Below are 23974 nucleotides of genomic sequence, written 5' to 3' on the forward strand. Positions count from 1 at the left end.
TTTGTTTTTTAAAGAAGAAGGGGGGGGGAAGGGCCAAAACTGTTAGATGAGGCTAGCCCAGGAAGGGGCACAGCACAAAGGCATTTCTTTGTTTGGTAGTTTTTGTTTGGTTCTGCCAAACAAGATTTGGATAATTTTTTTAAGGGTATATTGTTCCTTATTTTTTTAAGTGAACTGAACGGAAATATAGCAAATAGCTTTTACCCAAAGTCAGGCTGGCTCAGAAAGGCTCTTATCAGGTAGCAGCTAAGCAGAAAATCAGGTTGGGAATTTACTGAACATTTTGCAATAGAAAAAAAAATAATAACTGAAGGAAAGAGGTCAAAACCCTTTTGGGATATGTGAGAGAGATGGCACTTTCCACCCAAGATAGCTGTTAATTGTGTTTTATTTAGCCTGGAAATTTGTGTGTCCTGAAAACCTGTCTTCCCTTCCTAGGAGCTGAAGAAAGAGGTCATGGAGCACAGACTGGTGCTGGACACTGTGAACGAAGTGAGCCGGGCCCTCTTGGAGCTAGTGCCCTGGCGAGCCCGGGAGGGGCTGGATAAATTAGTCTCTGATGCCAATGAGCAGTACAAACTGGTCAGTGACACCATTGGTCAGAGAGTAGATGAAATTGATGCAGCTATCCAGAGGTCACAACAGGTATTCAATGTATTCTACAGCTTGACTCTGTCTCCAGGGGGAGGCTCCATGTGGGAAGGCATAGCCACTGGGGCCGATACAAACACAGTTTCAAAAAGAGAAATGACAGGATGGCATGGGCATATGCTCAGTGCTGGGGAGCAATTGAGTGAGGCTTCGGGAGAATGTACCAAGTTTGGGCGATAATTGGGCCCTTTGAATGGAAGAAGCTAAGGAGAAGTGTATGGAAAGGATGGAGGCCCTTTCCTAATTATAGCACTGCCAAGCTGGTGAACAGTGCTTTATAGTAGGTAACCCATAGCCCCCAGTTATAGCCTAAATACTTCCTTATTTTTGTTTGAAATAATAAACTCTCTTAGAATTGGATAGGCTAGGGAAGGAAGCAAACAGCTGTAATTTCTACCAAATCATAGATTGTAGACCTTTGATGCTTGAAAGAAACCAAAGTGATTTAGACCAACCCACTGATTCAATGTGTCAGTCACTTTTCCAAAGCAAAGCTGGCTTAGGAAGGAAAATGGCTCATTTTCTGGCTTCTTCCCTCTCTTTCTTGCTTTCTTAGAAAATTGGTAACTTACTTTTCCTTTGTCTAAGTGTCACTGGCACAGAGTGGCCATGTGCTGTATAACACTTTAAAATTTACAAAGTGTTGTGAGTTTGCGTTATTTCCTTCTGAGCTTCAACAACATGGTGAGGTAGGCAGTACTGATGTATTCTGTCAGCTTTTGATATAGATAAGAAGACTCCTTCATTTGAAAGTCATTTGCTAGGTTGGTCTTGGTCCAGCCATCTTGGGTCTGCCTAAACCCATCTAAGACAGGCACAGGTTGAGTTGTTTTAATTATCTGCATTTGCTCACATGTCATCTGAAGGTTGATATTCATCCTCTCAACCACATATGAAAAGTAAACTACTCTCTTGCTTGCTTAGTGAAAGGTTACTTTATCTTTAAATATTTGGGCAGCTTGTCAAAATTGAAAATAAGGAGGAAGAATAGGTCCAGCCTAAATATGAATAACCTAATGCAGGAAATATTTATATGTATATATTTTATACATATTCACATGTATGTATCATATATTCATGTGTTATACATTCCAGTGTTAATAACATGCTGTAAATATTAACATATTTTATTAATATGTACAAATTCATATACTGTATGTCCTTCATTAAAATTTGCAAAACAACAACTCTCAAGCAATTAATATATCATTGCTTTGGTTCCTGAGAGTTTGGCAATGTGTTAGTGTGATTAGCACGACTTTTCTGCAGTTTACCATTCTCTTGGGCTGCCTATATGAATAGACGTTCTCAGATCACTTTTCATGAACATGAGCCATATCTCCACATTAAGATTGCTGTCAAACACTTGGTTTGAAATTCTTAAGTGGGCAAGTCACTTAACCCTCATTGCCCTGCCAAAAAAAAAAAATTCTTATGGTTTACAGTCTGGGTACAGTGAGGGAATTATCAGAAATAATCACTTCTTGTGTGTTTGAATTCTCTTTGCCAGTAAATGCTGTTTTCAGCTTTGTGTCCATATTCATTTGCTCCATTCTATGTATCTGTATAGGTTTATTCCTGCAAAGCTCATTCATTGCTTCCATGGTACGACACTATTAAATTCAACAGTATTACATGAGGCAGTTAGCAACCAAAGGAACAGTGTTATAAAGGAAGAATTACCTTTTGGAAGAGGGGAGGGAGTCTACAGAGAGGAAAGGAGGCTCTATTAGCACAAGTCTGGACCTTTCTATAGTAGGTAAATTTGAAGCACTTTAGAGAGTGGATCCTAGCTTGTAGTAATATGTTCATTTTCCCATTCTTTTGATAGTATGAGCAAGCTGCTGATGCAGAATTAGCCTGGGTGGCAGAAACCAAACGGAAGTTGATGGCTCTTGGTCCAATCCGCCTGGAACAAGATCAGACAACTGCACAGCTACAAGTTCAGAAAGTAAGTATAAAATCTCTAATGATTAGAGAGATGCAAATTAAAACAACTCTGAGGTACCACCTGACACCTATCAGATTGGCTAAAATGACAAAAAAGGAAGATAATAAATGTTGGAGAGGCTGTGGGAAAATTGGAACACTAATGCATTGTTGGTGGAGCTGTGAGCTGATCCAACCATTCTAGAGAGCAATTTGGAATTATGCCCAAAGGGCAATAAAGCTGTGCATACCCTTTGACCCAGCAATTCTACTTTTAGGTCTTTTGCCCAAAGAAATCATGGAAGGGGGAAAGGGACTCACATGTACAAAAATATTTATAGCTGCTCTTTACGTGGTAGCAAGGAATTGGAAGTTGAGGGGGGTGCCCATCAATTGGGGAATGGCTGGACAAGTTGTGGTATATGAATACAATGGAATACTATTGTGCTGTAAGAAATGATGAGCAGGAAGAGTTCAGAGAAACCTGGAGGGTCTTACGTGAGCTGATGATGAGTGAGATGAGCAGAACCAGAAGAACATTGTACACAGTATCATCAACATTGAGTGTTGACCTACTGTGATGGACTATATTCTTCTCACCAATGCAATGGTACAGAAGAGTTCCAGGGAACTCATGATAGAAGAGGATCTCCAAATCCAAGAAAAAAAAAGAAAGAAAGAACTGTGGAGTATAGATGCTGATTGAACCATATTATTTCTTTTGTTTTGGGTGCTGTTATTATTTTTTTCTATTTTGAGGTTTTGCATCACTGCTCTGATTTTTTCTCTTGCAACAGGATTAATGCAGAAGTAGGATTAATGTTATTGTGTGTATATATCTATATCTATATGTATAGAGATATATAGATATAACCTATATCAGATTACCTGCTGTCTAGGGGAGGGAGGGGAGGGAGGGAGAAAAATCTGAAATTGTAAAGCTTGTATAAACAAAAGTTGAGAACTATCTTTACATGTAATGGAAAAAAATAAAATACCTTATACATTAAAAAAAAAAAGAAAGAAAGTATAATGGTCACACATAGATGTGTCTTAATGAAAGTAATGATAAAAAGAGTAATTGGTAGTATTTATATAGCACTCTAATGTTCGCAAGGCACTTTACATATAGCATCTTACTTGAGCCTTACAACAGCCCTGTGAGGTAGATGCTGTTTTTATACCTACTTTACATATGAAGAAACTGAGGCCAAGAGAAGTTAAATGACTTGCCTAGGTTCATGCAGCTAGAAAGTATCTGAAGCTGGAGGCCAACTCCAGTCTTGGGACTCCAAGTTCAGTACTCTATCTATTGTGCCATGCTAGCTGCCTTAATGATCCAGTTGGTCTCAGAGTGAGGAATTAATACATCATGTCCAGTAGTGGTTTTCAAAAGATCTCAGAGACCCCAGAGGCCATCTGGTTCAACTCATATGGGAACAAGAGTCTTTCCTTACAGTATGCTGGGCATATAGTCATTTGGGCTATTCTTGAACTTACTGCTTTCCAAGGCAGACTCTTCTGCTTTGCACAGCTCTGTTAGCACATTTTACCTTACATTAGACCTTTCTGCAGCTCCTGCCATCGTTCCTTGTTGTGCCTTTTACGGCTGACCAGAATTCATATAATCTCTCTTCTCCATGACCACCCAAAGAGAACTATCATGTCCTCCCTGAGTTTTCTTACCCCTGTACCCTTCAGATCTTTCTTTTATGACAATAACTTGAGGCCTCTCACCATATTGGTCACCCTTCTCCATATGTTCCCCAGTTTATCAAGGCCTTCAGAGCACATTAGTGCTCCAAAATGAACACAGTAAGCACAGCAGATAGGATTAGCCTGAATCAAATAAAATGATCCATGAGCATAATAGTAGGCCATTAGGAGGTGGGAATAATAGTAAGAATTAGTGGTGTAGATTCTAGAGGAAGGAGAGGAATTTCTGGTTTTATGAAAAGTCAAAAATGTTTCTAGTCAGTGCAGAATAGAGGGTACTTGGTAGTTTCTTGGCAGAAATTCAGTAGGAAAGGAATTTATTTTTCATTTAAAACACGGGGCAAGCAAAAGCTGGTTATTGGTCGGATTCAGTAAGCACGATGTATGAAGCAGCATATGACCATTCTTATGTTTTTCCTAAAATTTAACCTAATGACAATGACATTGAGGAGGCTATGATGCAATGGACAGAGAGCTGGCTTTGGAGTCAGAAAGCCCTGGATGCCTCTCCTTCCTCAGACACATAATGGTTGTATGACCTTGGGGCATGCTTTACAGGTTGAACAGTTTATCTGCACAGCAGGAGTTTGCTCTTTAGAAGCTCCTCGTGTCAATTAAAGTTCAATTAGAGTCGTCTTACACAAAATGACTAATATGGAAATGTTTTATATAATTGCACATGTATAACCTATATCTAATTGCTAACTGCCTCAGGGAAGGGGGATGGGAAAGAAGGAAGGATAGAATTTGGAACCCACAACTTTAAATAAAAATGTTTATTAATTTAAAAAATTACATATGTGGGGAAAAAGTAAAGCATAGGTTCAAGTCAGAAATAAAAAGTATATTTTCATTGGGCTTTTTAAGTATTTCTGCCACTGTTACTAGTTGCTGTTTTTGTATGTGTACCCCCAGAATGCACTTATGTCAGGGCTAACTGACTTCCAGTACATCGTAGCAAAAGTACCTACTTTGCTACTTTAGAAACTCCAACCTGAAATGAAAGGCATCATGGTTAGAGTGCTAGAAGATCTAGGTTCAAATATGACTGTGGACACTTACTTAGCTGAGTGACCAAGGGCAAATCATTCAGTTTTGATGAGCTTCAGACAGCTGGGTGGAGATCTGCATCATTGAAAGAGTTCCCACACATAGGAAATTGTGGGTTTTTGACATAATGACTCAGATGGTGTTCTTTAAATGAGTGTGTGATTTCAGACTTTTTGCCCAATGAGTTATAAATGCTGTGTTGGCTACTAAGTCCTGTGATAAAAGATTTAAGATTTTTGGCAGTATTAATCATCATAGGTATCTAAACTATACTAAAGCTACCAATACTCACCCAGTGCAAGTTCAGAATTAAGCATCAGATCAACTGTGATAGATTTAGCTTTTCTCAGCAATACAATGATTCAAGCCAGTGCCAAAAGACTAATGATGGAAAATGCTGTCCACATCCAGAAAAAGAACTATGGAGTCTAAATGCATATCGAAGCATACTGTTTTCACTTTTGTTGTTCGTTCGTTCTTTCTTTCTTTCTTTCTTTCTTTCTTTCTTTCTTTCTTTCTTGTGGTTTTTCTCTTTTGTTCTGATTCTTCTTTCACAACATGACTAATGTGGAAATATGCTTAACATGATTGTAATGCATAACCTGTATCAGATTGCTTGCTGGCTTCAGGAGGTGGGGAGGAAGAGAAGAAGGGAGAAAAATTTGGAATTCAAAATCTTAAAAATAAATGTTGAAAATCATCTTTACATGTAATTGGAAAAAGTAAAATACTATTAAAATTGTTTTATCAGTTTATAAAAAAGAATTAAGCATCAAAGCATCATAGGATTTTGGAGCTTGAGGGAGTGACTTTTTCAGTTTGCACAGGAATTAAGTAGCAAAGAGATTTGAACCCATATCTACTGACTAGAAATCCAGTATTCTTTCTACTTTATTGCATCACATCATGGGAAGCTAGTCTGCCTTTATTTCTTTGCTAAACAGCATTTTTCTTTTCAAAGGCTTTCTCCATTGATATCATTCGGCACAAAGATTCTATGGATGAGCTTTTTAGCCAGCGTAGTGAAATCTTTGGAACATGTGGAGAGGAGCAGAAAGCCATATTACAGGTGAGTGATTTCCTTATACACAGCATGTTCAGAAGGCCTGACTTTGGGAAGGTTAGAAGGAGCTGCTGTGAAACAATACATGTAAAGATACTCTTGTTTTTGAAGACTACTTATGCTTCTAGTCCAGCACTGAACCCACTCCCTACTGTGCATTCACATTTTAACAACAAGGTGTAGAATATGTAATTTGCATCTGTCCTCTCTGCATTATGATAGCAGTGACTGTACTCAACCCTCAGCTTTGGGAGATTGGCTTTGAGTGATGTTCCCAGGATTGATGGTGGCTTCAATCACACTATCCATATATGCTCTCCTCTGCTTCCCATCTGCCATAGCACACACTTGTGGAATCATTGACTGGCCAAGTTGTGAGTCTGGCCATAGAGTACACTTTTGTGTGTATGTAACCAGCTGGCCCATAGAGGGAAGGTATTCACTGCCTTGTCCCCACTACTTCTGTTGCTTTCCAACCAGCAGAGCTAACAGAGCAGTTATGATGATGATGGTGTGTTTTAATAGTGCATTAAAGTTTACAGTGCCTTGTGACAACCCTGTGAAATTAGTAGTACCATAGTGATCTTAGATTTTCAGACCAGAATTGTGATAGCACTTCATATCATCTTACTCTTTCTTGATGGTAGGAGAAAACAGAGTCTTTGGTGCAGCAGTATGAGGCCATTAGCCAACTCAACTCAGAACGCTATGCCCGCCTGGAGCGTGCCCAGGTTTTGGTGAACCAGTTTTGGGAGACATATGAAGAGCTCAGCCCATGGATCGAGGAAACACAGGCCCTGATAGCACAGTTACCTCCACCTGCCATTGATCATGAACAACTCAAGCAGCAACAGGAGGAAATGAGGGTAAGAAGGCTGGCAAGTTAGAGGAGTTTGTTTTTAAATTTCTGTCACTGAAAATGAACTCAGCAGTCTCTTGTAAGCAACCATGAAGTGATAATCTCAGTCGTCTTAATGCCTCATCCATAAAAATAACCTAGGAAGTTTAGATTTATGTGAACAGCTTTGCCAGAAACAATCTTTGTGCCAGCAACATCTTTCATGTTAGAACTGAGCTTAATTAGAGCATCATGAGAACCACCCAAAGAAGGGATGGAATGACTCAGCTGAGTGAGAAAACCTCATCCAAGAGACTACAGTGTGAGCCCATTCATACTCATATGCTTTTTACTTGGCTTCCCCTCTGACTGGCCAGCACCCCCATCCCTGCTCTGCCATGGACCGAAGGGTCTGACCTGTGCAGGGTAGTTGGAGTCCTTGGGCTACTACAAGCCTATTTTGTGCCTGCACCCCCTTTGGTGTGGTTTGCTTGGAGTGTGAGCCCAGGGGACAATGGAAAGAGGAAGGAGTGAGATTGAACCAGAGCTGAATCAGCTCTCACAGGCCCTGGAATGTGAGGTGGTCTGGAGCCAGAGTTCTGGTCAGAGCACACCACTAAGTGAAAATACTCAGAGTGTTTCCATGTCAATCAGCTAGTTCTGTTCTCTGGCACAGCAACTAAGGGAATCCATCGCTGAGCACAAGCCTCACATTGACAAGTTACTGAAGATCGGCCCACAGCTGAAGGAACTGAACCCTGATGAGGGTGAGATGGTACAAGACAAGTACCAGACGGCAGAGGCAACCTATGCCAGAATCAAGGAGGAGGTGCGCCGGCGCGCACTGGCCCTGGACGAGGCTGTCTCACAGTCGGCTCAGGTATGTGGCGTTCCTGGGCCTTAGAGACCGTGTGGCTTTTTTTGAGGATCAATAAGCAAGCAGTGGCTGAAAGAGCTCTGCTCTGGAGGGGAGGTGCAGAAATGTCTAGCGCAGTACACTGATTACATATGTTCAAAAAAACCCCAGAAAATCTTGGAATATCTGGCTTCTGTTTAACAGGTCTTAATATACTTTTCATGGGACAGTATTTTGTGGCAGGTTTCAGTGTTTCATGACAGGTATTTAATTACTCTTTTGTGGTTCTCTTGATTGCATCCCTCAGGATTTGGAGTCAGGTCTGATTCAACTCCGATTGTACAAATAGGGAAACTTAGACCCAGAAGGTTCAGAGATTTTTTTTTCAGGGTCATAGAGGTGATAAGTAGCAGTATTAAGATCTGAACCCAAGTCATCTGTCTACACATCAGGGTACTGCTCTGCCTCTTTAGCAGGGCATGACTGTGTAAGACTCAGTTCTGTAAACTCTAAAAGTCAGTGCTTCAGGCAAGGCCAGATTCCCAGAGGGCATGTTCAGTCTGGTTCTAGAATGAGAGCATAGGAATCTTTTTTCCAAGAGGCTACCCTCACCTGTTGTATTCTCATAGAAGCAGGAACCTGGAAGAATAGGATGGTAGTCTGAGGGTGGAGAGGGGAATCCAGAGTGGGAGAGATCAGAAAGCATGTACCCCATGGAGACTTGAGTTTAAAGCATGTAACTACATACTTTTCAACTAATATAATGACTGTTAGTGATATTTTTGTCATGTCTGGGCATTTTATTCCTGCGTTTAGTCAATTCTCTTGGTTGGTATTTGTACTTACTCAAGTTTTTCCCCCACCTTCCGTCCCATCTCTCACTCACATTGTGGAATGTATTACTGTGTGTTGTTGCTGCCTGCCTCCTGTCTCCCCCACATCGTCACATTTCATTGTTGTGTTGACTGCGCCCTCCATTACAGATTTCAGAGGTAAGGTTCCCACTCCCTTAGGTGATATACTTCATACAGAGAATAGAAATAAATTAATTACCTTGAGAATGGGGTATCCAGGGTGAATTTGGGTTTTTTCCCTTTTACATAGAATGGGAAGTACAAAGCACTATGTGACTTGTTCAAGTTAGGCTTGGGGGTGGGCGAGCCATTTAGAGGTTTGGAGGGGCGGGAAACCATTTTCCTCTCAGAAAGTTCTATTGTAGTCTCCTGCCAGAGAATCTAGCTACAGGCATAAAGTAAGACTTGCTGTATTGATTGAGAACCTTAGGGTTGCCAAGTCCCTAATGGAGGATCTTTAGTTTCATTGGTCTAGATAAATGAACTTTTGGCATTAGTAACAATAATTAAACATGTAACAATAGCACTTTAAAGTTGCAAAAGTGCTTATCATTTCCACCTCCCTGGTTACCCATTTGTTTCCTCTGTGTAAACATAAGCAAAATTATTACTTTGCATGTAAGGGTTTTCGTTTTTAATCCCCAAATCTTTTAGCATGTTGAGATTTACACACTCCTGACACAGGGTTTCTGACCTGTAAACATTCAGGTTATGCATGCAGCCACCATCTGCAATCCACTGATTCCTATCAGTTTCATGGTCTCATCTCTTTCTTGTTGCATGATTAAGTATAAGAAAACCATGACAGTGCCCCGAGCTTATAGAGAACAACGATGAGTGAAGCTAACTCCTAATTCACCCCCTGGACTGCCCATAAGAATTCTATTGCATAAGATCCATCTAGCAGTTCATGAGGAGCTGCACTTCTTTAAGACAGGGGTCGGCATCCTGTGTCCTGGAGGACAAATGGATCTGGACTTCTGATAGCCTAAATCATGAATAGGATCTACCTCTAGCTCCATGAGCAACAGATGGCTTTAGACTTTGCTATGACTCCCTGAGATTACATAGGAAAACTGCGTGCCTGGGAGAACATCCCATCTAATCAATATGTGTTTGTTTAGTTCCATGATAAAATGGAGCCCATGCTGGAAGCCCTGGAAAATCTCTCGTCCCGCCTTCGTACACCGCCACTGATTCCTGCTGAAGTGGACAAGATCCGAGAATGTCTCAGTGACAACAAGGGCTCAGCTGTGGAACTGGAGAAGCTGCAGCCATCCTTTGAGGCTTTGAAACGCCGGGGCGAGGAGCTAATTGGCCGGTCCCAGGGTGCCGACAAGGACCTGGCGGCCAAAGGTATTTGAGTCCTTTAACTAATTCTTTTTTTTTTAAATTTTTAGTGAGGCAATTGGGGTTCAGTGACTTGCCCAGGGTCACACAGCTAGTAAGTGTTAAATGTCTGAAGCCGGATTTGAACTCAGGTACTCCTGACTCCAGGGCCAGTGCTCTATCCACTGTGCCACCTAGCTGCCCCCCTTTAACTAATTCTTTTTTTTTTTTTTTAGTGAGGCAATTGGGGTTAAGTGACTTGCCCAGGGTCACACAACTAGTAAGTGTTAAATGTCTGAAGCCGGATTTGAACTCAGGTACTCCTGACTCCAGGGCCGGTACACTATCCACTGTGCCACCTAGCTGCCCCCCTTTAACTAATTTTTTTTTTTTTTAGTGAGGCAATTGGGGTTAAGTGACTTGCCCAGGGTCACACAGCTAGTAAGTGTTAAGTGTCTGAGGTTGGATTTGAACTCAGGTACTCCTGAATCCAGGGCCGGTGCTCTATCCACTGCACCACCTAGCTGCCCTTCCTTTAACTAATTCTTAACGAATGGTTGTGGGACCATCCCCCAGTCGTCCTGATGTATATCTTGCCACTAGACCCAGATGGTTCTAGAGGTCTGAGTGAGACTGGTGACTTTGCACAGCCCTGCCTCACTGAAATCTAGTTCTTTTGCAAGTTATGGCAGCACCTTCCCAATGACATGGTCCTCCTCCAGAATGAAGAACAGACAACTAATGGTTATCTCCTATTTAATGAATGTAAAGGACTAACGTCCAACTTAGTCTTAATTTTAAAATGGGCTGTATCACAGAAATGTTTCGAAGTCATGCCTGGAACTCAGAACATAGTTTCTAGAAACAGTGTAATGCACAGTAGGTTAGGTTCCCAGATCAGCCTCAAAAGTAATCCTGACTTGCCCAAGGTCACATAGCTAATAAATAGTAGAACTGGGACATGAGCCGAGGCCAAGTCCTCTATGTGGTTCAGCCCACGATATTGCTGATGTACTTTGGAACCAGACCAATGTAGCTCCAGCTCTGGAAACTCAGTCTACAAGGGGGAGGAGAGAAGTCAGTCATTCAGTACTGCTAACAGTGGCCTCTCCAGTGAAGCACTGGCATTAGACCCTCTTTACTAAGGCTCATTTTAAAATGTGGTTCACTTATTAGCTGGTGACTGTCTGTATTGGATTCCATAGGAGTGTGGAAATTCACAGTCAATACCATCTCGTATGATCCAGGCTCCAAGCTAGGCTCTGAGGGTACTAAGAAGTAAAACAGTCCCTGCCCCAAAGATGCTTACATTCTCCTCGGGAGAAAACTATGTATGCAGATAAATAAGTATGTACTATATACGGAGTAAGTGCAAAGTCATTTTTGGCTGAAAGGGAGAATACTAACAACTGGGGTAGATTAGGAAGGGCCTCGTATAGGAGGTGGTACTTGAACTGAACCTTGAATGGAGGTAGGGATTTTGAGAAGCAGAAGGAGGTGACAGACACGGGGAACATCCAGTGCAGAGGCTCAGAGGAGACAGAGCAGAATGTCTTCTATGGGCACAATGAGTTGTAGATCTTCAAAACACTCTAGAAATATCATCCCATATGTATAGCTCTTCAGTGGTATGTGAGGACTTGGTTGGAATGCCTACTGAGACCAAGCAACTACATTCATAGAATGTTTTTATTCATTATCTTTTCCTACATCAGAAATCCAGGACAAACTGGATCAGATGGTATTTTTCTGGGAAGATATCAAAGCCCGAGCTGAAGAGCGTGAAATGAAGTTCCTTGATGTCCTTGAATTGGCAGAGAAGTTCTGGTATGACATGGCAGCTCTCCTGACCACCATCAAAGATACCCAGGATATTGTTCATGATTTGGAGAGCCCAGGAATCGACCCCTCCATCATCAAGCAGCAGGTGGAGGCTGCCGAGGTGAGCACAGAAAATAGAATTGGATCCTAATACAGCCTTTTGAGCTAAGCACTGTAGGTATTGTTAGCCCATTTTACAAATGATGAAACTAAGGATTGGATACGTTGTATCATTTGCCCATGGTCACAGAGCTTGGAAGTGTTGGAGATGGGACTTGAACTCAGATCTTCCTTACTCTCTGTCCATTCTCTGTTTTGTTTTCTCCTGATAAAATCCTCTATAATGATTGATAGGGGCAGCTAGGTGGCGCAGTGGATAAAGCACTGGCCCTGAATTCAGGAGGACCTGAGTTCAAATCCAGCCTCAGACACTTGACACTTATTAGCTGTGTGATGCTGGGCAAGTCATTTAACGTTACCTCATTGCCCTGCAAAAAAATTAAAAACTAAACTAAACTAAAGATAAAAAAATATATAATGTTTGATAGATATTTGTACTCTGGATATTGCTTCATTCAAACTTTGTATTTAAAATTTAGCCAAGTTCCATACCTATTTAACCTGTTCTCTCCAGAGTTCCCTATCCCACTAGCTCATCTCTATCCACACAAGGTTTTGGCTAACCTTTCTTTGGTGTCATAGCAGATCCTTTCTTTCTCCCCCCCCCCCTTTTCCCACCTATAACTCCTTCCTCCACCCTTTCTGCCAGTCAGGGCCTCTCTTATAACCTGCCTCCTCCAGGAGGCTTCTCCATCTGCTCCCACATTCCACAGATGGTCACTCCCCAGCCTCTGAGCAGTTGTAGGGGCAGCCTTTGCTGTGGCTTATTAGTGTTTCTTTTGGGGGGGGGGTGGGGGAGAAGAATCTCTCCAACTAGACATGAACTCAAATAGGAGCTCACATGTCTGTAGTTCTTTGCAATGTATTCTCTCATTTGATTCTCAACAATAGTTCTGAGTGGTAGGAACTCCAAGAGGTAGTAGTAACCCCATTTTGCAGATAAACTGAAGGTCATAGGAAAAAGTACTTGTCTGACATCACTTAGTTAGGTGGTAGAATTGGAACTTGAACCTGGCTCTTATAACTCTAAGCCCAGTGACATTCCTTCTTTGAAAAAAGAAATTTGCTTTTGTTCTGAAGTAGTGGAAGCTTCCAACAAACTAGATTAAACTTTCCAAGCATGTTCCTCAAAAACAAACAGGTTAGGGTGGTTAGGTGGCACAGTGGATAAAGCACCGGCCCTGGATTCAGGAAGACCTGAGTTCAAATCTGGACCTCAGACACTTGACACTTACTAGCTGTGTGACCCTGGGCAAGTTACTTAACCCATTGCCCAGCCAAAAAAAATAAAAACAAACAAACAAACAGGTGACCCCATTGCCATTTCTACAATCCACAAAATACCCATAAGTCCTTTGAAGCCAGGCACTGTCTTCTACTTGTGTATCCTTTTAGAATGCCTTGTTACCAGCCTTTGCAAGCCATAGGTGCTCATCAAATGCTGGAGGAAGAAAAGGGGCCTTTATAAAGTCCTGAAAACCCAGTGCAGCTTCCCCAGTCTACTCTGTGCATCTCCCCGCCCCCCCCCCCCCAAAAAAAAAAAAGGTCTGGAGAGCCTCAATCCTTAAGAAACAAAATAATGTTACTGGCAGCTCTGCTGAGCTTTCTCTGTTCTAAAGGATGTGAATTGCATTTAGAGAGCTTCTTCAGAGTTGGGTTCATCCTTTCTGTTTTGACTCATCCTGTATTCATTTGTACACAGACTATTAAAGAGGAGACAGATGGACTACATGAAGAACTCGAGTTTATCCGGATCCTCGGAGCAGATTTGATTTTTGCCTGTGGAGAAACAGAGAAGCCAGAGGTGAAGAAGAGCATCGATGAGGTATGAAGACAAATTGGCTGGAGTCCTGCAGAAGATGGAGCGCCTGCCCTTGGGCTAGAAAGGAAGTATGGCAGATTTCATTACTTTGGGCCTTAATTTTTTATTTTTATTTTTTTAAAGCTGAACAATGCCTGGGAGAACTTAAACAAAACCTGGAAAGAGAGACTAGAAAAACTGGAGGAAGCCATGCAGGCTGCAGTGCAGTATCAAGACACTCTGCAGGTGAGAGACTAGGGGAAGACTGAGCCAAGAGTTGGGGGCACATAGAAAGCAAGTCACCCTTATCAGATGGCCAGGTGTCCAGTCACTCTCAGGACTTAACGATTTCCACTGGTGTAGCTTTGGTCTGCTTATTAGCGTCTGGGGAAATCATGAGGTGTATGTGGTTCAGTACAAGTTTCCTACCATCTCTGCTAATCTTTGCATTTAGACTTGTAGGCCTTTGGGGTCATCTTCTCCAGCCTCTCATTGGACAGATAAGGAGACTGTACCAGAGAGATTTGTCTGGGGTAGCAGACGAGGGGCTCTCATGTGGATGTTCTTTTCAGTGGCTATTAAACTGAACTTGCCCAGGAACTATGCCAGAGCACCAGGGAGATCCGTAAAAAATGGGCTGTCGGGGCAGCTAGGTGGCGCAGTGGATAAAGCACCGGCCCTGGATTCAGGAGGACCTGAGTTCAAATCCAGCCTCAGACACTTAACACTTAATAGCTGTGTGACCCTGAGCAAGTCACATAACCCCAATTGCCTCACTTTAAAAAAAAATATGGGCTGTCTTGATGTGCAACTCTACTAATAGGGTCAGAAGAGCTCACTGTCCTGTCCTGACTTTTTATTGGCCCAACCTCCACCTGTCCACCTCCTACTACTAGTCTCCCAAGTGGACAAGTCTCAATAGTAACCTTTTTGTCATAATTCCCAATTTTTATCTGAAATTTACCAGACCAAGAAATAGTTCTTTAAATTTTAGGCCTTACCCAAATAGTTGACTTCAACAAGCTCACTTTCTAAGCCTCTATTGCTAGAATAATGGCTACTTTCTTTTTTTTAATCCTAAGAATGAAAATCCCAAGAGGATTGGATGTGCCTCTGTTTACCTGCACTGGGGCTACCCACTTTTTAAATTTTTCTAATTGTGTTTAATTTTAGACCATGTTTGACTGGCTAGATAACACTGTGATTAAACTCTGCAACATGCCTCCTGTCGGCACTGACCTCAACACTGTGAAAGATCAGCTAAATGAGATGAAGGTTTGTTCCCTCAGCGTGGCTCGGAAGGCTCATTGTGTGCATGGGGGCAGGGGCACTCTTTTGAGAGGCCTAGTCATCCTGCCACACTAATGTTAAGGGTTTTGTGTTTGGTAGGAGTTTAAAATGGAAGTTTACCAGCAGCAGATTGAGATGGAAAAGCTAAATCACCAGGGTGAGCTGATGTTGAAAAAAGCTACTGATGAAACCGACAGAGACATTATCCGAGAACCACTGACAGAACTAAAACACCTCTGGGAGAACCTGGGGGAGAAAATTGCCCACCGGCAGGTATGCTGGACATTACTGGAAGCACACACCCCCCTCCTCCTCTGGACTGTCACTTTGCTAATTCACCTTCCTTTTCCCAACTAGCACAAGCTAGAAGGGGCCCTTTTAGCCCTTGGTCAGTTTCAACATGCATTGGAGGAGCTGATGAGCTGGCTGACTCACACAGAAGAACTATTGGATGCACAGAGGCCAATCAATGGAGACCCCAAGGTCATTGAGGTTGAGCTTGCAAAACACCATGTAAGTCATTGATTTTCTCTCTAAGCCTCTTGACTTGAAACCAAAAACTCCTCCCTCCCTCCCCCCCCCCTCTCTCTCATTAATTTAATTAATTAAACCTGCAAGAGAAATCAATATGTTCAACATTCTTTAGGTTCTAAAAAATGATGTGTTGGCTCACCAAGCCACAGTTGAAACAGTCAATAAAGCTGGCAATGAGCTTCTTGAATCCAGTGCTGGCGATGATGATGCGAGCAGCTTAAGGAACCGACTGGAAACAATGAACCAGTGCTGGGAATCAGTGCTGCAGAAGACAGAGGAGCGAGAGCAGCAGCTGCAGTCGACCCTCCAACAGGTAGGCAATGTTCTCTAGAGCTGACTTCGATGCACATGTACATATCTGTAGACTTAGAAAATCAACAAAGCTCATCTTGGAGAGACCCTCAGAGGCCATGGATTCCAGCCTTTGTTTGAAGACCTCTGGGTAGGAGCTTCCCATCACCTTCCAAGATGGCACATTCTGTTTGGTTAGCCCTAACTGTTAGTGATCCTTTTCCTTTGCATCAAGTCTAAATTTGCTCCTTTAAACCTCCACCTGTTGCTCCTTATTTCTGCATTCCAGGCTTAAGCAGAACAAGCCTACTCCTCCCCGCCCCCCTTTTTTTCAATCCTAATAGTATTTTATTTTTTTTCCAGTTACATGTAAAGGTAGTTTTCAACATTTGTTTTGAGTTCCAAATTTTTCTCCTTCCCTTTCCCCTCCCTGACATAGGTTATATTATAAATTTAATATATTTCTGCATTAGTCATGTTGTGAAAGAAGAATCAGAACAAAAGGGAAAACCTCAAAAAATAGAAACAAAAGAAAGTAGAAGTTATGTGGTTCAATGTGCATTCAGATTCCACAGTTCTTTTTTTCTGGATGTGGAAAGTATCATGTGTCCTTTGGAATTGTCTTAGATCATTGTATTACTGAGAAGAGCTAAGTCTATCAGAGTTTATCATCACACAATGTTGCTGTTACTGTGTACAATATTCTCTTGGTTCTGCTCACTTCACTCAGCATCAGTTCACTTAAGTCTTTCCAGGTTTTTCTGAAATCTGCTTGCTCATCATTTCTTACAGCACAATAGTATTCCATTACACAATTTGTTCAGCCATTCCCCAATTGATGGGCATTCCCTAAATTTCTAATTCTTTGCCACCACCAAGAAAGCTGCTTTAAATATTTTTGTACATGTGGGTCCTTTTCCGTTTTTCATGATCTCTTTGGCATACAGACCTACTAGTGGTGTTTCTGGGTCAAAGGGTCTGCACAGCCCCATAGCCCTTTGGGCATAGTTCCAAATTGCTCTCCAGAATGGTTGGATCAGTTCGCAACTCCACTAACAATTCATTAGTATTCCAATTTCCCACATCTTCTCCAACATTTATTATTAAGCCTGCTCCTTTTTCTATGCAATAACCCTTCAGAAACTTGAAGATCATTATGATTTCCCCTTTGAGGAAAAGCAACGGTAGTTTGTCCATCTGATTCCTGTGTGGCATGATCTCAAGGCCCTTTTTCCATGCAAATTTTCTTCCTCAGATATTCTTCAGCTCATCAGTGTCTTTCCCCAAAAGTGCAGCACCTAGAACAGAACACAGTAGTCCACCAAAGGTGACTTACTTGTGGCAGCAGCATCTTGCCTCCCTCACCCTGGACACTGTGCTTCTCTTAATGCAGCTTCATATCACATGAATAACCTTTCCTGAGGCCTTTCTCAGATGGTAGCTGTTGCTGATGCTATGACCTGCCATAACCTACTACACCTTACACTCCTCAAGTAGGTTATTGGAACCCCCCCAAGTGTGAGATTTTACATAGATGGTACCCGAGGCCTGACAGCTTAAGGCACAGCTCCAAATAGTAGAAAACATCTATGCTATTAAGGTGAGCCATATAGTCATATATTTTTATTCATTGGTTTTTACATTAAAAAAATTTACCCAAACAATACCAATCATTGAACAACAACAAAAAAACCAACCCAAATAAACCAAAAAACCCAAACCCCATAAGCAGTTAAGCGGAACCGTGTTTTAAAGTCATAGTTATGCATAATCATGCACACATTCATATCCCTGTGTTTTTTTGGTTAGACTGTGAATCTGTAATATCATTGCTATAGGGAACTCTCAATGAAGAAAATCCACTCTGCCAATACAGATGGGTGCCTGCTCTGCACTGGACATGCTTAGAGAGTTGCCCTGTAGGCACTGAGTGCATTAGTGACTGACTGTGCTGAGAGCCCCTCCCAGGAATATACGTGTGACAGGACTGGAACCCAAGATTTCTGACTTTGAGAACAGATCTCTATCCACTTCACCACGCTGCCTCCCAAATGAGCAAGTAAACTCAGCCCACAGACATTCACTTCCACAAGTTAGCACCAGGATTGTTCTTTGTCACAACACAGATAGAACAAGCAGAGCAAGGATTTGAACCTTTCACCTTTAACTAGAAATCTAGTGCATCAAACAGTCTTCTCTTCCCATGATAGGAGCAGTTTGTGATTTACAGAGCTGCTCTATAAACCAACTAGATGGCATCAGCCTTTATAAAGTTGGGTAGAAATCTAATTTTACCCTTGAAATATTTGAATCTGTAAAATAATGACCTATGTTGTTATAAGGCCCCTGTATTGCTACTTTGTGTAGGACCTTTTGCTGTAGAGGATAGATACGTTTCTTAGCCAATCCATGGTCCTGGCTGGATCCTCGCTAAGTCATGGGGTGACTCTCTATAATTGTCAGAATCGCTTTTCCCTAGAGTTGGATTCTACATACAGTAATTTAGAAAATTAAATTTTGAACCCAAAGGTTAATCATTGCTAATGTCCTCAATTCACAATCTGGCTTTTCTCAAATAGGCCCAAGGTTTCCACAGTGAAATTGAAGATTTTCTCTTGGGACTGACTAGGATGGAAAACCAGCTTTCTTCATCCAAGCCCACTGGAGGACTTCCTGAGACAGCACGAGAACAACTCGATGCTCACATGGTATGAGCCCATGAATTAGAGCACAAAACTCCTTTCTAAAGCTAGAAACCTATGTGTCTTTAGAGCTACTTTTTGGTGTGTATTTTTGCTTATGGTACTTTAACACAAAATTGCAAATGAGCACTTATCCAGAGCTTTTTTCAGTTTATGTCATATCCCAGTATTTCTTGGAGATGTTTGGAAGGTAAAAAATGTCAGTGATCAGTTAATATTATATTTTATCAGTAGGGTTTAGACATCTTTATTGATTGGTGATGAAACAATGAGAGAGTACAGTGATCTATACTCTCTGACTCTGTAACAGTAAGATATATTCCATAAGGGAAATGTGAATTTTGAGAAATCTTAATATGGCAGTTTTTCTAGAAAAAGGATCTCAGATCAATCAATATAAAATTGAAGGGACAGATAATGTATTGATAAACTATCTCCAGGGTCTCTCCCCCGCCTCCCACTTCCCATATTTGGTTCTAAAATACCTTTTTTTCCTTCTTTATCACTGCTGAGTTCAGAGGAGCAAGAGTGCTCCTTGATAGGGCCTTCCATAGGAGTCCAGTACTCCTGATACAGGAGTTAGACCTAGAATCACTCTTTCATACTTTCCCAGTCTCTTTCTTATGATGTGTGTGAGCATGTACTACCTGTGCATGAGTGTGTGTCCACATGCATGTACGAGTTGCATTGCACTGAAATCCCATTGAAATAGGCCTTATGGATATTTTTGTTCCTTCTCTAAATTGCATGTAGGAGCTCTATGACCAGCTGAAAGCCCAAGAGGAAACGTATAACCAGCTACTGGACAAGGGGAGGCTGATACTCCTAAGTCGGGATGACTCTGGATCTGGCTCAAAAACAGAGCAGAGCGTAACACTCTTAGAACAAAAATGGCACGTGGTCAGCAGCAAAATGGAAGAAAGAAAGGTAATGTAGTGAATGCCATCACCCAGGAACAGACATACACTCATAAAGATCTTAGCCAGGAAGGAAGCCTTTTCTCCTGCAACATTTGTTTACATCTCGATCAGCTATACTGGTGATTTAGTGGTGCTTCCCTCAGATGTTTGGGCTCTCTGCCTTCTCAAATTCTGTATATAGACTTACCTCATTCCATGTCATCTCCTCCATATGCCCCCTTTGAGGGCAGGGAATGTACTCCATTTTGTCTTTATTCTGCAGGTCCTAGCACAGGGCATAGAGGGGCACTCTAATGAGAGCTTTTGGCCAGATGGGTGCATTCATTCATTTCCTGGCATCCCTAGCCAAGGTGGCGATTCATTTTGTGACTCGTTTAGTCACCCACTTTTAACTCTTCACTTGAAGGTGACTTTTTAAAATCATGATTATTGAAATTCCATGCCATCAGTTTTATTCTTTTTGTTTTGTTTTGTTTGTTTTTGCAGGGCAGTGAGGGTTAAGTGACTTGCCCAGGGTCACACAACTAGTAAGTGTCAAGTGTCTGAGACCGGATTTGAACTCAGGTCTTTCTGAATCCAGGGCCGGTGCTTTATTCACTGCGCCACCTGGCTACCCTGGTTAGTTTTATTGTAACCCATGGGCAATCTCCAGAGACATTTTCAAAAATCAGGAGACATGTTCTCAGTCACATAACTAAGAAAAGCCAAGGGGTTTCTTTTCAGAAGAGCAGAAAAAAAAAAAGAGAGAGAGAGAGAGAGAGATGATTAGGAGTCAACCAATTTTAAATAATCAGAGCAGATCCTTTTTTCAGAATAAGTACCAAAACCGATTGTACTTTTTACCTACTTGTCACTGCAATCTTGCCTGAAGATGAGGTGCGGCCGGTAGGCAGAAAGTAGAAGAGGTAGGTGTAGATTGTGAAGGAAGAGGCCCACAGTTGGGCATTTAAGGCATATTTAGGGATCTGCCCTTGCCAAACCCTATGGAACTTGGAGTGTACCTTGAACTAATTGGATTGTTTTCCTTTGCATTTGTGTTTCTTTATGCCCCCAATAACAGGACCTTGAATGTCAAGGAACAGGAATACTGGTGCCTGTTAGTACCAGATTTTTACTAGAACTGCTAATAACTTTGTGGCTGCTTTTATTACATTGACTGCTTATGAGTACACTGACCTTTTTTTGTAGCATACTTTCCCAAAGTGGGTATTCACACAAATTCTAACAGATCAGTGAATGGACTCTAGGATTTGACAGTATGAAGAATAAAGGAAGGAAATTGGTGTTTCTACCCAAGCCAGTTCATAGATCCTGCAGCTGTTACTTCCAGAGCATCTATTCCTTTCCATTTATTGAACAGTTTCCTTCCCTAGATGCTAATTGAATGCACACTTCTTGTCCCTTTGTTCCACTTTCAGCCACTAGCATTGAAATACACCTTCTTGACAAGCAAGTCATGTTCAGTGGTTGTCTTAATGAGGTTCCCCTTTTAAAGGTCATTTCATCTGGTATACAATGAAGTTTTTATCTGTGAATCCATAGTCTCTAAACTTGGTACTCTTTCTTTGTGTCATTAAAATTCAGTCAAAGCTGGAAGAAGTGCTCAACCTGGCAACAGAATTCCAGAATTCTCTTCAGGAGTTTATCAACTGGCTAACACTAGCAGAGCAGAGTCTGAACATTGCATCTCCGCCCAGCCTTATCCTAAATACCATCCTCTCACAAATTGATGAGCACAAGGTATCAGTTATCTTCCTTTGTAAAGGTGTGGATGAAAGAGGCTCATGAGTTCATTCTGTATATTTCAGTGGTTAGTCTGTCTTTTCTTTAGAGCAATACAATAACAGCTCACAACTATTTGGTACTTTATAGTCTGTAAAAACCCAGTGAGGTAGACAATTCAAGTCTTGGCCTTGATAACGAGTTAGAAACTCCCCTAAGGTTACGTGGCAAGTACATGATACTTGGTCTTGGTCTTTTGACTCCCAAGTCCAACACTCTTTGTCTTTTGAGATTTCAAGAGCAATTTCTTTTTTAGGTTTTTGCCAATGAAGTGAATGCTCACCGGGACCACATCATTGAGCTGGATCAGACTGGAAATCAGTTGAAGTTTCTCAGTCAAAAGCAGGATGTTGTCCTGATCAAGAACTTATTGGTTAGTGTTCAATCTCGATGGGAAAAGGTGGTCCAGCGGTCTGTTGAGAGGGGTCGATCTTTGGATGATGCCAGAAAACGAGCTAAACAGGTAAGAAACTTTCAATGAGGGATGTTATAAACCAATCTCTTAGGATCAGACCTCATACTCTAGCATCTCAATGTTTTTATCATATGATTCCAGTTCCATGAAGCTTGGAAAAAACTGATTGACTGGCTAGAAGATGCAGAGAATCACCTGGACTCGGAGCTGGAGATATCCAATGATCCAGACAAAATTAAGCTTCAGCTGTCCAGGCACAAGGTGAGAATGGTTAATTGATCACAGGCTGATCCCTAATATAAAACCTACAGAGATTGTGGCTTAGAAAGAAATACTCTAACTCTAACTCTAACTCTTTTTGAAGGAAAACAAACATCTGGTGAATGAAAACAGCACCAAAAGGAGACAAAGTCCAACTTAATGCAGTAGCCAGTCTGAGTCCCTCAGTATCCCTCATCTTGGCAGAGATGGAGGACACTAAAAGTGCACCGTTGTGCCTATACCATCAGACACAGTTGTTTTGTCTGTTGGTTTTTCCTAACTCTTTTTCTTTGTTAAGGAAAGAGTCAAGTGTTGGTGGAAGATAGTTTGGGAAAATGTTATGGTGTAATAGAACTTTAAAATATGTAAAGAGAAATAAGGAAAGAAATTTGGTTTACTTTGCCAAATCTAGAGAGGTGTGGAATGCTGGAAATTAACCTTCATTTGGTCTAAAGCCCTCCAACCAATCGCTGTCTAGCCTCAGACTTTGTCATATGAAAAAGATCTTTAGAGTTTAGTGGACTGCAAGCCAACAACATGGCATAGTGGCCCTAAAAAGGCCATGAGATTTCAAAAATCCATTCTGAGAAGGACAGTGTCCCTAATGAGTGAGGGGCTAGTTCAACTGTGCATGCCATCCCAGCCACACCACATCAGGAGAACTATTTCCAGTTCTGAGGCCACATTTTAAGGAGAACAGTAACAAACTAAAGTACCTCCAGGGCAAGCCAACCAGGCCAGTGAAGGGCTTGAGACCCTAACATATAAGGTGTGTTGTAGGCCCAGTGAAAACTGTCCATCTGTGGCATGGACTGTCTCAGGAGAGAAGGTTCTCCCTCCTTCAGGGTCTACATGTGGAGCCCTCATGAACCCTTAGAAGGCTGGAAAGGAGTAGCTTGGCCTGCCCGGCTTCTCAAACTCTTTCCATCTTGGGAATTCTACAATTCTATGAAATCCCTTAAACTTCTTATACTGTCCTAAGTGTGAATTCAGCATGACTTCAGCAAGAACAACTTCTGCCATCCCTCAGTCTACTAGGTGTTGTGTCTTGGATGAAGGACCCCTTGATGGTAGATCAGTGGGATGCTCCTCAGTTTCAGCCAAGTGGGTGATAGTTTCTCATGCTGTCTGTGAGTCATGTGGAGCTGTACATTTTCATTTACTTACTGATGGAGTGAATCCAAGTGAGGATTACTGGGTCCATTAGTTTGTAAGGTGGTCTCTATTGGAAAACCCCAGAGATCTGTCCTTGGCCATGTTCTGTCCACCATGCTTTCTAGTGACTCAGAGGGAAATGTAAATGGCATGCACTTATGGGGTTTGTGGGCAGGAGAGCTAACAAAGCAGCAGTAGGCCAAATCCAGCCAAGTGGAGTCCAGTAGGTGCCATTGTAAAGCGCTGCACTCGGGTTCAGAAAGCCCATAGTGGGGAAGCTTGGCAAGACACTCTTTCATGTCAAATAGCTGCCAAACTTAGTGAACTGTAGTGCAGCTCCACCAGGAGCCAGCACTGTGATGTGGCAGCCAAAATAAAGACCTCGTGTGGCCAGAGGCCTTAGAAACGGAAATCACTTCTCCAGAAGAGTCCTCCCTCCACAACTGGAGGATTGGGCTTAGTTCTGGGCACCAGTCTTCTAAAGAGACATTGGCCAGCTGAAATGTGTGCAGAATGGTAGGAGACTGCAAACCAGGCTGTTCCAGGGCTGATTGAAAGAACTGGTTAATGGAAAGACATACAAGAGCTGATGCAAA

General features: G+C 41.9%; 1 protein-coding gene across 19 annotated transcripts in view; it reads left to right on the plus strand.

Moving 5' to 3' along the window:
- Nucleotides 1-23974, plus strand: part of LOC122751408 (microtubule-actin cross-linking factor 1-like) — a 287171-nt gene that overhangs the window by 227432 nt on the left and 35765 nt on the right. For 13 of the 19 annotated variants that reach the window (XM_043998438.1, XM_043998450.1, XM_043998446.1 and 10 more), the window contains 19 exons: nt 439-645; nt 2483-2602; nt 6308-6415; nt 7057-7275; nt 7924-8127; nt 9087-9095; nt 10082-10313; nt 12002-12228; nt 13930-14052; nt 14173-14274; nt 15202-15303; nt 15418-15591; nt 15676-15831; nt 15965-16165; nt 18723-18851; nt 19599-19772; nt 21350-21505; nt 21804-22010; nt 22104-22223. In XM_043998438.1, coding sequence (XP_043854373.1) covers nt 439-645; nt 2483-2602; nt 6308-6415; nt 7057-7275; nt 7924-8127; nt 9087-9095; nt 10082-10313; nt 12002-12228; nt 13930-14052; nt 14173-14274; nt 15202-15303; nt 15418-15591; nt 15676-15831; nt 15965-16165; nt 18723-18851; nt 19599-19772; nt 21350-21505; nt 21804-22010; nt 22104-22223 — 2970 coding nt within the window. The remainder of the gene's footprint in view (nt 1-438; nt 646-2482; nt 2603-6307; nt 6416-7056; nt 7276-7923; nt 8128-9086; nt 9096-10081; nt 10314-12001; nt 12229-13929; nt 14053-14172; nt 14275-15201; nt 15304-15417; nt 15592-15675; nt 15832-15964; nt 16166-18722; nt 18852-19598; nt 19773-21349; nt 21506-21803; nt 22011-22103; nt 22224-23974) is intronic. The other 6 variants (XM_043998440.1, XM_043998443.1, XM_043998448.1 and 3 more) reach the window with 1 other exon arrangement.

The sequence above is a fragment of the Dromiciops gliroides genome, chromosome 3 (assembly GCF_019393635.1).
Source record: "Dromiciops gliroides isolate mDroGli1 chromosome 3, mDroGli1.pri, whole genome shotgun sequence".
NCBI lineage: Eukaryota > Metazoa > Chordata > Mammalia > Microbiotheria > Microbiotheriidae > Dromiciops > Dromiciops gliroides.